Source organism: Nelumbo nucifera, chromosome 8 (assembly GCF_055504915.1).
Source record: "Nelumbo nucifera cultivar China Antique chromosome 8, China Antique-T2T, whole genome shotgun sequence".
Lineage (NCBI taxonomy): Eukaryota > Viridiplantae > Streptophyta > Magnoliopsida > Proteales > Nelumbonaceae > Nelumbo > Nelumbo nucifera.
The window spans coordinates 10987382-11003902 of NC_142656.1; the positions used below are offsets into that span (position 1 = coordinate 10987382).

Here is a 16521-nt window from a genome sequence, read left to right on the forward strand (position 1 = left end):
TTTTAATTTTGATACTTCTATTTTACAGGTGTTTTAGGACCCTGATTTATTTCAATAAAAAAAACCATTAAAAAACGTCTTTAAAAATCGTATTTAAAAAAAAAAACTAAAATAAAATCATTAAACATATATTTTTAAATACCGATATGCCCCTGCCGATCAGAAGCGTATCAATACTCTGAACCATTCGTTTATCTTTCAAAAAACTAAGCCGGCGGTCCTCATGGCTCACCGTGCAAAAACTCATTTTGCAGGAATGTTTTTTTGTGTGATAGCTATCCTCAAGGGATACCAGACTATGTTACTTCCAATATAGATTTATGCTTGCACATCCCTTTCAGTTAGGAATCTGAATTGGATCCCATAAACAAAATTTTCCAACAATTCACTGTGTTGCATCCCTTTGACCATTCTACTATGTCTCAAGGGTGGGCAATAATTTCCAACAATTCATAACTAAAGAAGGTTATATTTCAGTAGTAAATGCCATATTGAGGCTTGCAATTGAATTACCATGAAGAAAATTACACTTAAAAAACACACACAAAAAGGCTAATTACTAGTAAGGAAATTACATTTGCTTAATTAATTACATAATTTACAAACCAAACATTAGTTAGGCCTTCAGAAAAAAACATTAGTAAATAATTTTTAAGGTCATAACTGAATTATGAGATTTTATGATTCAAAAGCATGGTTTTGAAAATTGGATCAGACCAGACGGTTGAACTGGTTTACCCTGACCTGGGTGGTCGAGCTGTCAACCCATCAATCCAGACAACGTTTTTTGGATGTTTTTATTCTTTTTTATTTTTTATATCAGAACAGGTTGTCCATTCAAATAGGATGGTCAGACCATTTTGACCCAGGAACCAATGGCCAGAACAGTTCCATGTCCAATACAGTTTTTTCAAGAAAGTTATTTTAAGGGAGAATGACTGATCAGTCCAGGTCAAAATTTTGTAACCCCACTGTACAGGGGGATGAATCATGACCGTGAATTGATGCCAAATTCATGGACAGAATGTGATTTATAGGGGGGAAGGGGGCTACTAATATGACAAAAATTTTGCATTGGGTTGCAGAGTACTTAACCCTTATTTTAAAGGGTGATATTTGTTGTGCCCTACTGGCAAAGAGTTTCAAGGGCAGGTTTTGGTGAAAGTATGATGGGTTCTGATGCAAGTTGGGTTTTGGTGAAAGTATAACATTTAACTCTTTTTTCCTTTAAGCTATGTTTGGTTAGATAAAAAATAACAGAAGAAACCGATCCAAATCATGGTCGGTTTTGAAATAAACTTAGGACATCACATCAACTTTTTTTTTTATTTCAAATGCTGGTGTTTTAGCATTTTATTGGTTCATTGGGGTCGCATGTGACCTCAGTGGCATTAGATTTTGCTTAAAAAATAATAGAGAAATAAAATATTGAAAGAAAATTTGGAAGGAAATTTGTGAAATTTGTTAACTTTCCTATTTCTCTTTTTTTTTTTTAATTCAACCAAATACACCTTAAGGGCCATGTTTGTGTGTAATTGTCAATTCTCTTGTCTCGAACCCACAAACATGAGAATAAGGGTTTAAATATCAATACATCTAATACTCAAACATGAATATCGATGTGTATCAATTTTATCAATACTGATGTTTTTTTATATTTTTTTTTGTTTTTATTTTATAATAATTGGGGGATTGGGGAAAAACTTGAAAAGCTTTAAAAAATCAAAATATATGTGTATCGATATATCCAAGCTATCTTTGTAGAATACCAATATAATACATCCCTTATCAAATGTATCATATCGTATGAATATTTTAATCCTTAATTTGAAGTAATCCACTCCCAAATCAATTTGGCACTTGAAAAAGACCTTGATTGTTTAGGGGATGTTTGGATTCCTGACATAGATAAGTAACTTTTCAATTGATATCAAATCTGCCCCATTCTCGCATGTCTCAAGTGGGGACTTTGTTCAATTTCCCAACACCTTTGTTATTGTACCCCACCTTTGTTACTGTTTTGACAAAAGTTTACATCAGTTCGCCACAAGGGGGCGCCTAAAACGTTCACCACCTTTCTTTGTACTTGTCATCGGGAAATGTTTTCAATACATGGTTGGGATGTGCTGTAGGGTGTTTTCAGGGGCTGATGTAAACTCTTTTGACAAGTAAAATTAATCACTGAAAATTATAATATTTTAATATTAACTAGTCCAAAAAGATAAACTCATACTAGACATGTGGTAAGAATCACTAGTCAATAGGAGTGGACTTGGTCCAATCCTGTCTAGTCCAATCTGAGTCCATTACAAATGGACCTGATTCAATCCAATCCAATGAATATTTTAGATCATTTTGGATCGGTCCAGACACTTTTCAATCTGTTCAAATTCCTGTTAATTTAGATAGGTTTCAATTCAAACCAGGTCCATTGACACAATATTCTTATCTTCTATCAATGAACCCGATATTGGCTCAAATCCAATATAAGTTCATTATGGACAGACCAGGTCCAATCCAATATGTCATATTGGTTCGTCCAGTTCGTCCAAATTCAATATGTCTTATTGGTCTGTCCAATCCATCCAAATAAATTTTGATTTAGACGGAATCCAACCCAAAACCGATCCATTGACACTGTAGGGGCATTTTAAGCCCAAATCAATTTGCCACATCGACAAGACCTTGGTTGTTAACGGATCCAAAAATGATATGTTATAAATGGATCCAAATTCAAGTTATTTGCATTGATCTTAATTGGACTTCGTATTTGAATTCGGAGAAATGGATACCGAATGCAGCTGTATGACAAAATTGATAACTGTTTTACTGGCTTATGAATTGTGACCCCAGACAAAAAGGATGATCATGGGTCGGGCTGGGCTAAGCTATTCTGAAAATTTTTATAGCCTAGGTCCGATGAAAGCCCATAACACAAAACCTAAGCCCAAGTCCAGAATTTTTGGGCTGGAATCCCATAGCCTATAATAACATGATATAGGATCAGTTTATTATAATATTTGTTCTAATACTATTCCATAATAGTTATAAAATATATGGGCCCATCATCATTTAACCTCCAGTGTCAGAATTTTATTAAAGCACTAAATGTAGGTGCTAGGAATTGATGCCAATTTATGACGAATATGAGTGCATAAAATGTGAGATTTTAAACTTTTGAATATTTATAGCTCTACAGTGAATGCATTACTTCTCCGTATATTTTATCATTGATTTGACAGTTCGATATATAGTGTAACACGTGTCAATTTTTCCGATAGATCCAAAATGGTTAATTGCATGTGGTTATTCGTAGCTTTTTGTGCCTATATAAGTAGCATAAACGTGAAGGAACTGAAACTAGAAAAAAAGCTAAGGAGACAGAGAACGATGTCAGAGAACAACATCAGCATTCCGGAAATCAAGTTCACTAAGCTGTTCATAAATGGAGAATTCGTGGACGCCGTTTCAGGTTTCTCATTCGTTTCTTCTTCTTAATGTATTTTGCTTGTAAAACTGTTCTTTTAACCTTCAGTTTTCGGAGGAGCTCCTTTAATTCTCTTTGTCAATTAATGAATCATAGATGATTTTTTTTTTTTTCTTTTTAGAAGCCATTTTTCGCTTAGGCTCAGTTTGGTAGGAGTACAGATACAAATATATATAATGCAAAACCTAATTGAAAATAAAAAATAAAAAAAAACAGTTCCTTTCTATTTGTTTTATTTTGTTTTAATGAAAATTTGTGATACCGGAACGATATGGTACCGGAGGAATTTTGACCAATTAAAGTAACTTGTGAATTTTGAGGAATAACCTTAACACCTGATTGATGACCCCTTTATCATGTCGGTTGGTTGGTTATAAGTTTTCCTGATATTATATATAGTCAAATTACTTGTTTTATTTATGTATTTTGAGGGAAGGTTTAAATATGTTTATGTTGTTATGATAAAAACCAAAATGTTTTATTGACCGGATGTTTTCAAAACGAAATAATTTTCATTCCTTTTAGATGAAACAAACGGAGTTCTAAAGACAAATTACAGTTGAATGCATTTATTTATTTTTTGGTTATCTTCTATCCATCAGTCCATTCTGTTGGACTTGGGAGTCTGGATAGAGTACAAATCTACTCCAAACAACAATGTTTTCAACATGATTGGCGCCTCAAAATATGACCCCCCCAATGTGTACAAAACATGTTTGAAATGTATAGATATAGATTATGTTGGAAGCATATTGGAAGTGTTTTTGTTGAATTGGGATTAGTTGAATGCATCAGCGGGCTGTGGATAAGGGTGGATTCGAATCGAATTGAATATCTAGTTTTTTTCGAACTTGGTTCACCAATAAATTATGAAACCCGATCATGGCCCAACTTGAATTTAAAGATCGGTTTAGATTAAGCCGTATCAAGCTTTTCACAAGCCAAGCTTAAATAACTCGTAAAAAGCTTAACTCATGGTCATCCCTAGGTGGAATCAATGATAGTATTCCACACGAGTAATAAATTCATGTGCTCCATTGGAAAAGGTGTGGATCCCATACATTTTACTAAAGACATGAGACACCATCATTGGTTTCACAGCCTGCTGAACAACCACTACACTCAGCTAATCCTTACTCGTTTTGTTGAGGGTAGATCTGGACTTATTTGAATAAAGGGATACAAGAGAATCGGACTACCAGGTCAATCTAACCAACATTAGTTGTTGGTCTTGGGCCATTATTGTCCAAATCTATTTCTAGCTCGATGCGTGTGCATTGCTTGCTATGCAAGTGGTTACATAGCAAGTGATACACAACAAAACGAGCAGTAGATCCCAAGTGTTGTGTGATAGAAAATTTTGATTGTCCATGTAGCCATGTCTTCAGCCGTGTTTTCAAATCTATTGTTGACCTGGATGGTCAAACTATTTGAATTGTTATCTAGCCATGCTTTTAGGTTTGATTTGGCTAAAATCTAAGATTTTGTCAAAACCTGTTGACTTGGTAAAAATCATCCAACCCAAATAGTTGAACTGTTAATCCGCTCAATCTGGTCTTCAGGTCACAACTTATAAGTTGCACACTCAATACATGTGTAAACTTTCATATACCATAACTTTTTGAAAACCTTTTTGAGATCTATATGTCCCAAAAGACCAAAGGAGCCTTGCCCTAGTCAATTTTTTAAAACATTGGTCATCAACACCGTTATTGTTGCATGAAGTTCAAATAAACCAACATGTCATATAGAAAAAGCCCCATAGGTAGCACAACTCTTCGAATGTGAATAGCTAAGATTATTCCATGTCAATGCAAAGGGTTGGGCGTCGCACAAAGGTGACACATAGGGAGAGCCAAAGCAATGGTAATGAGTAAGTGATGATGGGCCTAAGTGTTTAGGCCACTTAGATGGATTCTAATCGGGTGTTAAATCCATGAACACATTAGATCAGTAACCTACATAGTTCATACCCACAGTTCACGAGGACCATAGCTACAAGTTTAAGTGATGAGAGAACAAGTGAATACACTTAGGCTATGTTTGGTCAAGGAAAAAGTAGGAAAAGGAAAGGCAAGGAAACTTTTACAAACCTTGTATAGATTTTGATATTTTTTTCTTCCTTTTCCTATCTTTTCCTTCAAACCAAGCATAGCCCTAAGATTCGTTGCTTGCACCGATGTACATCATGCACTATGTAATTAGTGTTCACTTGTGGCTGGTTAAATAGCCCATCTACATAGCATTGCAAGCAATAAATGAATTGGGATTAGCTGAATGCAATGTGTTCAGTGGGCTGTTGAACCAAATCAACCAATGACGGTGCTTCACACCAATAATAAATTCATAAACCCCACTATGAAAGGTATGGGTCCCATGTATTTTATTACACTATTATTGATTCCACAGCCAATCTTCGCTCGCAGCAGAGATCCAAATTGACGAGTTAAGATATGCTAACCATAATTAGCACACACACACATATATAAGAGATCCAAATTGATATGTGTGTGTTTATGTGTGTGTCTTGCGGAAACAAAACTGATTTGAAATGCACCAATTTGTGACCTTTCCTTGGGGCTTATGTCATTGTTTGTTTTTTGATTATTTTTTCTCTTTTTTGGGATGAATAAAAAATAGGAAAAACATTTGAAACGATTGATCCAAGAAACGAGGAAGTGATAGCTCAAGTTGCAGAAGGAGACAAAGAAGATGTTGACCTAGCGGTCCAGGCTGCTCGAGAAGCTTTCGACCATGGAAAATGGCCTCGTATGACTGGCTTCGTAAGTTTCCCTTAGTCCCATATCTTTCTCTCCACTCTTTTTCTTGCTTTCTTTTTATTTCCTTGGTAACATAGTTCACTGTTCAACTTCTCAGAGGGAATCCATAGAAAGAATAGAACCAAAATGTAAGAAGATGAAAAAATAGTTTTTGTTTTTAGTAAAAAATCATTAAAAGCAGTCAAACATATTTCCACAAGGGCACATCATCCATTATAGTATAGTCTAATCTTTGTTTGCTGCTTCCTTGCCTAGGAAAGGGGAAGGATAATGATGAAATTCGCGGATTTAATAGACCAAAATATAGAAGAATTGGCTGCCATTGATGCTATGGATGGTGGAAAGTTGTTTAGTTGGCTCAAGTCCAATGACATTCCAACAGTAGCAAATTTCCTTCGTTATTATGCAGGCGCTGCAGATAAAATCCATGGAGAGATGTTGAAGATGTCAAAACAATATCAAGCATACACATTGCAGGAGCCTATTGGTGTTGTGGGTCTTATCATCCCGTGGAACGTTCCCTCTACCATGTTCTTTATCAAGGTTGCTCCTGCCTTAGCCGCTGGCTGCACTATAATAGTCAAGCCTGCTGAGCAAACACCACTCTCTGCTCTATGCTATGCCCATCTTGCTAAGCTGGTAGGCTTCAACCCATCAACTCAAAATACATATTTCTCAAGATTGATTAACACACTCATCCCACTTAGGTTCCATTTGTTGGGTAAATTTTTCCTGAAAAACACTTATCCGGGTAAGTGCATTTATCCATGTTCTTTTATCTCTTAGGTAAATAAGTAATGGCCATTTTAGTCATAAAAATCCATTATTAAAAAGGGCATTTTTGTTCCATTCAAGTGTTAGCAACTTTTCTCCTAGGTGAGAATGTTATTTATCCACTTAGGAGATGGGGAAAATAAACTTTCCCTAATCCCCACATTAATCTGAAAAATAAACATGGGATTCTTGGTCAATGTGAAGCAAATCCTACTGACCGCATTCCCCCCTCAAAATCCAAAAAAAGAACACCCCCTTAGGGTTTATTCATTTTTTGGATTTTGAGAGGTGGGAAGTTGGTGGATGGGATTTTGGTTCCCATTAATCAAGATACCTATGTCCTTTTTTTTCAGATTTATGTGGAGTTCCCTGATATGCATCTCTCAAATTAAGTCTCAGGTGGGTAAGTAACTTTTTTACCTGGGGGAAGTTGCTAACACTTGAATTGAATGAGACAAAATTGTCCCTTTTAATAATGGTTTTTTATGATTAAAACGGTCATTGTCTTGTTTATTTGGGAAATAAAAGAACATGTGAACAAATGCATTTACCCATGTAAATATTTCCTAAGAAACACTTGCATTTACTTGGATAAGTAACTTGCTCAAAGAAGAACAGGCCTTATAGTTTCTTTAATCTAATTTTTTTCTCTCTATAAGCCTGTAACCCATGAATTATAGTTTCATTCTTGTCCCTCCAATTCTACAAGGCTGGAATTCCTGATGGAGTACTCAATGTTGTTACTGGATTTGGGCGTACGGTTGGTGCTGCCATTAGTTCTCATATGGACGTTGATAAGGTAATCCTTCCTCTCATTTCATGATGTCTTAAATGGAGAATTCTTTCCTTTCAACCTTACTTTGCACACTCTATTGACCCTGGGTTTTTCATGTGATGGATTAATTAGGTTAGTTTTACAGGGTCCACAGAAGTTGGGAGGTTAATCATGAAGGCTGCAGCAGAAAGCAATTTAAAGCCAGTTTCACTTGAATTGGGTGGGAAAGCACCTCTTCTAATTTTTAATGATGTTGATGTGGACAATGCAGTTGATCTTGCTCTTCTAGCCAATTTCTATAACAAGGCAAAATCCTTTCTCTTTCTCTTCTTTTCTTGATTTTCTTTAATTATATTTGACAACTACTATTAGTGTAACTCTGATAATTAGCTCTAAATTCAGGGAGAGATTTGTGTAGCGGGATCCCGTGTTTATGTTCAGGAAGAGATTTATGATAAGTTTGTGGAGAAGGCAGCAGAAAAGGCTAAAACTTGGGTGCCCGGGGATCCATTTGATCCCAATGCTCGAGTGGGACCTCAGGTGAAGTTGTTGATTAGTCATTCAATTACCCTTTAAGCTGCATTTGGAAACATGCAAATTGAGTGTAAATCCCGGTTCAGAGTAAATTTGCACTTTGGTTCATTTTTGCATATGTTTGGCAACATTGCGTTTATGTATTAACAAATGACAAAACACACAGAAAAGACATTTTCCGATGCATATTTACATAGATAATAAGATGTAAAAGTACATCAATAAAAAAGAAGTAAATTTGCATTCAAGTGGGCTTTTGATAAAAAAAGCATATACTTTATTGGAATTCATGTTTACATCCATTACAACTACAAGTCTGTTTGGTAAGAAGGTAAATTTGTCAATGCAAAACTAACTCAACTTTACAATTTATATGGACCGTTTTACACTACATATTTACATTCACACTTATTTGCATATTTAAACCATGCAAAAATGCGTATTTGGAATAATGCCTTCTTAAGCTAAATCAAGGTTGTAGGGAAAGCTTTGGAAGCAATGGTAGAAGCCTTTTTGTGCAATCCTTTAATATATACCAATCTACCATAAGAAGATTATATTCAAGTTGATCCATTACAGTATATTTATTCTCCATGCTCGATCTCTTCGACTCGAAATTTGAACTGGAGGAACAACTTCAACTTCAAGGACTCTATACTACTGTTCTTTATGCTATTATTTTCAGACCAATTCTAAAACAACCCTGTCTTATTAGCTCTTAGGCACGCAAGATATGGCTTAATTTCAATTGGATTCACCATAGAGCTTAGTTAAGCTACACTGAAGAAATGACCCACCAATTGATCAAGAACCATGTGTTTGGGGACCACTGGGAATGATGGAACTCATCCAAGTTCAGCCGAGCTTTGATTCCGGATCCCCTAATTATATTTCCTCTAACTTGTAGAAAACCAATTCTAGTTGTATCTTCTCTGGTCTCCCTTGGTAGTTCATGAAGTATGGAGTTCCATTATATTGCTTGCTCATACTAACCATGAACATCTTTGTTGCAGGTTGACAAGAGACAGTTCGATAAGATCCTTTCATACATTGAGCATGGCAAAAAGGAGGGTGCCACCTTGTTGGTTGGGGGTAAACGCTTTGGCGATAAGGGCTACTTTATTGAGCCCACCATTTTTGCTGATGCTAAGGTATAGTCTCACTTCTCAAATGTGCAGAAATCTGTAATTACAGAAAGGTAATCAGGGATTGATCGATAAGCAACTGTGAATTCAAAGGTTGTTTAATAATTTTGAATTACTACTTTGCCAGGAGGATATGTTGATAGTGAAGGAGGAAATATTTGGACCTGTGATGTCTCTTATGAAATTCAAGTAAGTGTGAAATTTCTCTCAATATCCAATTCAGGAATTTACAGGAATAACTTAGATTGAGTGATTCCTATTAGAAAAATATTGGTTATAGAATAGCATCTTTGTACTTTGTATTCTCTTCTAACATAGTAACATGTATATAATTCAGGACTGTTGAGGAAGCAATTGAGAAAGCCAACAAGACATGTTATGGCCTGGCAGCAGGAATTGTGACCAAGGACCTAAACTTGGCCAATAGAGTCTCAAGATCAGTGCGTGCTGGCATCATCTGGATAAATTGCTATTTTGCCTTTGACATGGATTGTCCTTTTGGGGGTTATAAGATGAGTGGGTTTGGAAGGGATCTAGGGCTACACTCCCTCAAGAAGTATCTCCAAGTGAAGTCTGTTGTGACTCCCCTCCATGATTCTCCTTGGCTCTAAATCCTTATCCATGAAATTAGACGAAAACAAAGAACTACTCAGATTGAATAACATAATGTTATTGTAGAGGAATCAAATTGTGACGACTTCTTGCTCATGTCCATGTATAAGAATTAACTTTGTATAAATCACCTCTGCTGCTTCCATATAATAATTCAAAAACAACTTTCATGCAATAAAATAGCGCCTGCTTCAGCCAAAGCCTAGGGGGTGAATAGATCACTTCCCTTGCTTCTTTAAAGCTCTAATAGAACCGTCCAAAAATTTTTGTATTTCAGTGAATGAGAAAATCAAGGTTTTTAAAATTGACCCGGACAACGAACCGGTCAGGGGTCCGGTTCCCAGGTCAAGCAGTTCAACCGTTCGAACTAAACAATCGGCCCATTCTGACAAAAGATTAAAAAATAAATAAAAAACGGTCAAAACCATTGAATGGTTCAAACGGTTCAACCGCCTGGGTCAACAGTTTGCTGACCAAATCAATATTTTTGGCAAAAATCCGATTTTGGGGAAAAACGGAACTGATTACCTACCCAGTTCCCGGTTTTTCCAGTTTGACCGTCCAATCCGGTCAAGTTTTGAAAACTATGGAGGAAATCATATGACCCATTGAAGAGGTCCAAGGTTAATAAATAACAAGAAGTAAAACTTGTGTATGGTCCAACTTCTTTCTTATTTCTTCTTTCTTCTAAAGAATTCTTCACTCTACTTTGTCAATTGAAAGTTTTGTTGTATTGATTACAAATAGGGGTGGATTGGTCGAATATCTGGATATTTGACCTTGACTCACAAAAAAAAATGTTAGGCTTGAGCTCGATTTAAGCTAGAGACTTGAGCTCGAATTCAGCTCAACTATGAGTCAAGCTTCATATAAAAAATATTATTTTTTATATATAAAAAATAAGAATTATAAAAATTATTTATTATATACATATAAGAAATAAAAATATTTTTATACATAGTTAGTTAGATAGACTAGTAAGTATGACAATTCTAGATGATGATAATGATAGTAATAATGTATCCAACATTTTCTATAAACTTTATGTATTTTTATTTTTTGTTTTTAATTATTAATCAAATGCATATTACCAAATCCAAATGTGACTACATAAACTACTCATCCAAATATGTGATAATCATATCAATTTGTGAAGTTTCAAGTATCATTGATAGAACTACCTGCTTGGCTAGACTTTTTTGTAATGTTTTATCTTTTTTTTTGTTCATTTATTAAAAAAAATGTAAGATTTAAATAAAGGGGATTAGAATGAAGTGAAAAGTAATAGTTCAATTTACAATTTAAACCTCATAATTAAATATGGACTAAATTCAAAAATGAATATTTTAGTCAAAAGAAAGTTTCATAATCTTATTCATATTTTTAATAGTAGTTTAAATATAGAATTATAGATATGTTCAATTTTTTTTTATAATTATTTTGTATTTTTATTTGTAAAAATAATTCTGATATGACACATTTACTTTTTATTTAATATGATAAATATATGATATTATACATGTGCCTATTTTTTTGTAAAATTTATGTAGTATTTTCATTTTCATATTTTTATATTTTAGTAATTTTTATTATTTATTTATTACATTAAAGGTTAATACACTTGACCCAAAAGTTAAACTATTGATCTTTGCCAAATAGTAAAATAATTTCATTTTTGGTCAATTCTAAATTATCTATCATTTTCATCATCAATAAAATAATTCTTGTTTATTACAGTTATTTTTCTAATTTGATTAACAAAAATATCATAAATGTGTCTATTTTTTTTTCATTTTTGTAATTTTCTATACTTTTTTTATTTTAAAAATTTTATTATCTAACTATGACTTCATAGGTTGATCAATTTGATTTGGATGATTGAATTGATTAGCCACCACTTGGATAAAGAATGGTTTTGTTTTTGAGTCAGTTTTAAAATATATATTGGGCTTGAGCTCAATTTAGATCGAACTGAATCGAGTTTTTCATGAGCTGAGTTCGAATAGCTTGTAAAAAGCTTAATTCATTTTCACCCCTAATTACAAAAGAGAAATAGTGATTTTGTTGCTCAAATGACCGACCATGCAATGCGCTCATAAAGACTAACCATTTATGGGTGCCACTTAAGGCATTTTTCAAAAATAATCAAAATGCTCAAATTTGTTTTAACCATCTAATTCGTAGAGCACTTTGGAATTTTAATAATTTGTTTGTTTTCTCCGTCCCAATCAATATGTCAAATTTTTTAACCACAATAATTCAATGAACTTAATTTACATATCTAGTGGTCAATTATGATCCGTGTAGATGAATTCACTTACACTTAGGGCATGTTCGTTTCCTCTTAATTCTTATCTCTTAAGAGGAATCTTTTAAATTTAAGAGAAAATTGAGAAAAAAATAATTTTCCTTTTTTTTTACTCAATAAAAAAACTGATTTATTTATACTAAAAAACCTCAAAAGCCAAGAATAATGAAAGATCTCACTATAGCTTGAAAAAAATAGAAGGGATAAATAAAGTAACATATTATATATTTCTTTGTTATATATATATAAAGTCAGGCTCAGGCTCAGCCCGGGCTTTTTTGAGAAAGCCCAAATCCAATCTGAAAATATATCAAGCTTGGTGTTTTTGAGCCCAAGCCTTAACTCATGGGCCTAAATTCATATCCAAACCTGACTTAGAATGGGCTGTGCCAGGCCAACCCGTCAGGCTACCCAGCCCATGAATATATCCCTGATAATCTGAGTACCCAGCCCATGAATATATCCCTGACAATCTGAGCCACTTATTTAAATGTAAATTGATAATAGTATAGTAGTATCACGATAAAAACCTTATCAACGGGGCACATCATACAAAACAGTCGTATAAATGATTTTACTTTTAACCCAAAAATGATTTAGACACACCACAGGTGATTTAATTTGAATTTGATACAGTCACAGATTGCAAGTGATTTTATTTGATATAGCCACACCACATTTTGCATTCGGATGTGTTGCATGGGTATTGTTAAAACATGAAGAAGACTTTAGACTTTATTTGGGATAGGGTTGCAAATGGATGAAAAGTGGACTTTATCATTGGGGTACCCCATGTATTAAGACGATGTAGCATGGTTTTAAAAATTGGATTAGAAAAACTGGAAACCGGTCAGCAAATTGTTGACCCGGGTGTTAGAACTGTTCGAATCGTTCAACGGTTTTGACCGTTATTTATTTATTTATTATTTTTTGTCAGAACGGGCCGATCATTCAGTTCGAACGGTTGGACTGTTCAACTTGGGAACCGGACCCCTGACCGGTTCATTGTCCGGGTCGGTTTTAAAAACCTCGCGATGTAGCATCACTTTGTAGTATACACTATCCCTATGTATCCCTGAAGTGGAAGGCTCCAATCCAACAGCTCTAATAAAACAACTTGAAGAGATCCTTCCAAGCATTTTTATTCTCATTTCCAAGTGAATGTTATCTTTCTGCATGGTCTTTTAGTTGTTTACAAGTTGGGAAGACCGACTTTTGGTCTATTCCTGTTTGGCTCGTGTAAGATCTAGCCGCCAAAAGACGGTGCGTCGAAAAGACACGAGAAGCCCATTTCAGACTGATTTCGGGAAACTTTCCGCGTCTTTCGCATTTTAATCTCACACGAAAAGAAATTGACAGATGCACGGAAAGATACACGTCTGCTAAACTGTCTTCGAGCTACTCAGATCTTATATCAAAAGATCAATGCATCTTTTAACTGTCAAGAAGATCTTCTCAAAAAGACACATGGCGTTAAAAAATGAAGAAGAAAACCGAACAAAGGCCAAAGCAAATAAGTCCTTAACCACTTCAGCTGTTTTCAAACCAACCCTTAGCAAATGAAAACCATTCAACCAAAGGGCACCCCCTAATAACGGCACATGATCCTAAGTTGTTGCAAGTAATTTCATTAGGAGTTACCCCTTTTATTTTGCGATGTCAATTTTAATTAATTATAATTACGAGCAGTATTTTTACAGGGACCCAGCACATGCACATCCCAAGACTAAGAGATATGAGGTACCCTGATACCCTCCCCTCTATTGCCACCTGTCATGTGCTTACATTGGGACCCACAATCTACATGGAACATTTGAGCATCCCAGTTCAAATAGTCACCTGGCAACACCAACTCTTATCCCCCATCACTGCAAAAAGTTCACATATCCCTCCAAGATTTGCTATTACCTGAAGTCCTGAATCGTGAATAGAATTGAAGTAAAAAATACATTTCAGCTCCAAAACGGCTAAAAGATCTCTACATAAATGGAGATCCCCCAATTAAAACCGTAACTGTTAAGTGACAACACCTTCCACAGTTCCACCTACTACAGATTCTGAAAATGTAACTTACCCCCATTTTTTATATATATGGTAGTTTATTTACTTACCCTTGTCATCAGTCATCACCTTCTGTATAGAAATCAGACTCATCTACAGAATTTTTCACTCGCCTAACAGAAGAAAAGAAATGCCTAAGAACCTTCAAAAAGCTCTCCAAATTTACCTCTCTAAGCTCAAGAAACCCACCCCACAACTCTTCATCCCTCGTAACGCCATCACATCTTCTACTAGTTGGATTTTATCAGGATGCAAGTACCCAAAGACCCCTTCATTTGCAGTCGATCGTAGCAGACCAGACAGCCATGACAACGACGCTGCCGCACTCGTCGACATCGACCGTTTCCAGTTCGAGAACTTCAGTTCCCTCTACTCCAATGGTAGCGACGATGAAACCATCCGCTTAGGAAGCTCGTCTGGTTTCTTGTTCGAGTCGCCCAGGTTCGTCGACCCACCACCTGACCTCCACGCATCACAGAGATTCTTCGTGTCTCCCGGCACATCAGGTTCACTAATCGAAGAGGCCCGACTGAGCGCGTCGACATCTGATGGCATCGGTTCCAGCTCTACAACCTTTCAGGACTCTACAACAGAGTCCGTAACTGTGTCTTCTGAGACAATGGGTCTCAACCTCCCCAGCGACAGCATCGCCGTGCTGACATCTTCATCGGATCCTTATGAGGACTTCCGACGGTCAATGAAGGAAATGGTGGAAGACAGACTGCACCATCATCAGACCATCGATTGGGAATTCATGGAAGAGCTGCTCTTCTCCTACTTGAATCTGAACGAGAAGAAGTCATACAAGTACATACTCGGCGCCTTCGTAGACATGGTCGTTACTCTACGCCAGAATTCCCAGACGGCTCCGGCAAAGGCGGGTAAAGATTCCGGGGACCGGAGAAAGGAGAAGGAAAGGAGATGTAACGTAAGAACTGAGTCGTTGGTTTCATGAGAGGAGCATAAATGCCGGCGCAAGAAAAGGTTATGTGCTTTTTGAGAATTTATAAATAATTAAATTAAACCACTGTATAATTTTATAGATCAGAGAGGCACTGCGACCACCTTTTTGTCTCACACGCAAAAATTATTAGTTAAAAGGGATGATTTCAAAAGGAAAAATTGTTTATGATTTATGATTTGTTTTTGCATGGTCTTTGCCTTTTTGGTGAAGATTTCACAAATATCCGGGTTTGTGTTGTCCATGGCATGGATATCAGTGTATCTGGTCTGGTGTGTCATACACTCAGACCCGGAGTTCGGATTTTGTCGACAACTTTTCTTTTACTTAAACGGGGAAAACAGTTCAAAGCTAAAGGGTTAATTTTCAAATAACAGGTAACAGATAGTGTTGCTAACTTATGGGCACACCCGTTCGCCTATTAACGAACAATTAACAATTGGATTGATTCAACTTTCAAAACTGCTTTTCTTATTTGGATAAATTGTTGAAAGTTGAAACTTCCCCTGAAGTTGCAATCATCTCCATGAATTTTTTTCCCTTTGTTAGAATTCTCTAAAAAGAGATATGAAAATGTGAATATCCATGTAATCTCATTTTGAAAAGAGTACAAATACAAATATGTAGAATGCAAAACCTTCTATTTTGTATGCATTTGCATAGTACATTTTAGGCCTTCCAAACTGAGCAGTAGTTATTTTTGACCAAAAATGTTTATTTTTCAAAATTTCTCCTCATATGACTCACTGGCCCAAGCCCTTCCGGTCTCTTTTCTCAAATTCAATTATTTTCTAAACCTTTATATCAGTCCAACGTTTTCGAACCACCGTTGACCCGGACAGTTGAATCATTCAGCCCGGAAATCGTTCAGGCAACTGGTTCCGTTTTACTCAAAACCTGGAATCTGGTCAAAAACCGTTGAAAAAATCAACAAACCGTTGACCCAGGCAGTCGAACTGTTGACCTGTCAACCCGTTCAACGGTTTTTGACCGTTTTTTATTTTTTCTATCAGAACGGGCCGTCCATTCGAATAGGATGGTCAGACTGTTGACCCAGAAACCAGTGGCTAGAACAGCTCCGTTT

General features: G+C 35.7%; 2 protein-coding genes across 2 annotated transcripts; both read left to right on the top strand.

Moving 5' to 3' along the window:
• Positions 1–3354: 3354 nt before the first annotated feature.
• LOC104592609 (aldehyde dehydrogenase family 2 member C4-like) lies at positions 3355–10349 on the top strand. Its single transcript, XM_010252053.2, has 9 exons — positions 3355–3472; positions 6128–6270; positions 6523–6906; positions 7751–7840; positions 7949–8122; positions 8219–8356; positions 9364–9501; positions 9623–9684; positions 9833–10349. The coding sequence occupies exons 1-9, from the start codon at positions 3391–3393 to the stop codon at positions 10104–10106; spliced, it is 1485 nt and encodes a 494-aa protein (XP_010250355.1). The 5' UTR covers positions 3355–3390; the 3' UTR covers positions 10107–10349.
• Positions 10350–14317: 3968 nt separating this feature from the next.
• OFP14 (ovate family protein 14) lies at positions 14318–15686 on the top strand. Its single transcript, XM_010251474.3, has one exon. The coding sequence runs from the start codon at positions 14607–14609 to the stop codon at positions 15429–15431; it is 825 nt and encodes a 274-aa protein (XP_010249776.1). The 5' UTR covers positions 14318–14606; the 3' UTR covers positions 15432–15686.
• The last annotated feature ends 835 nt before the right edge of the window (positions 15687–16521 follow it).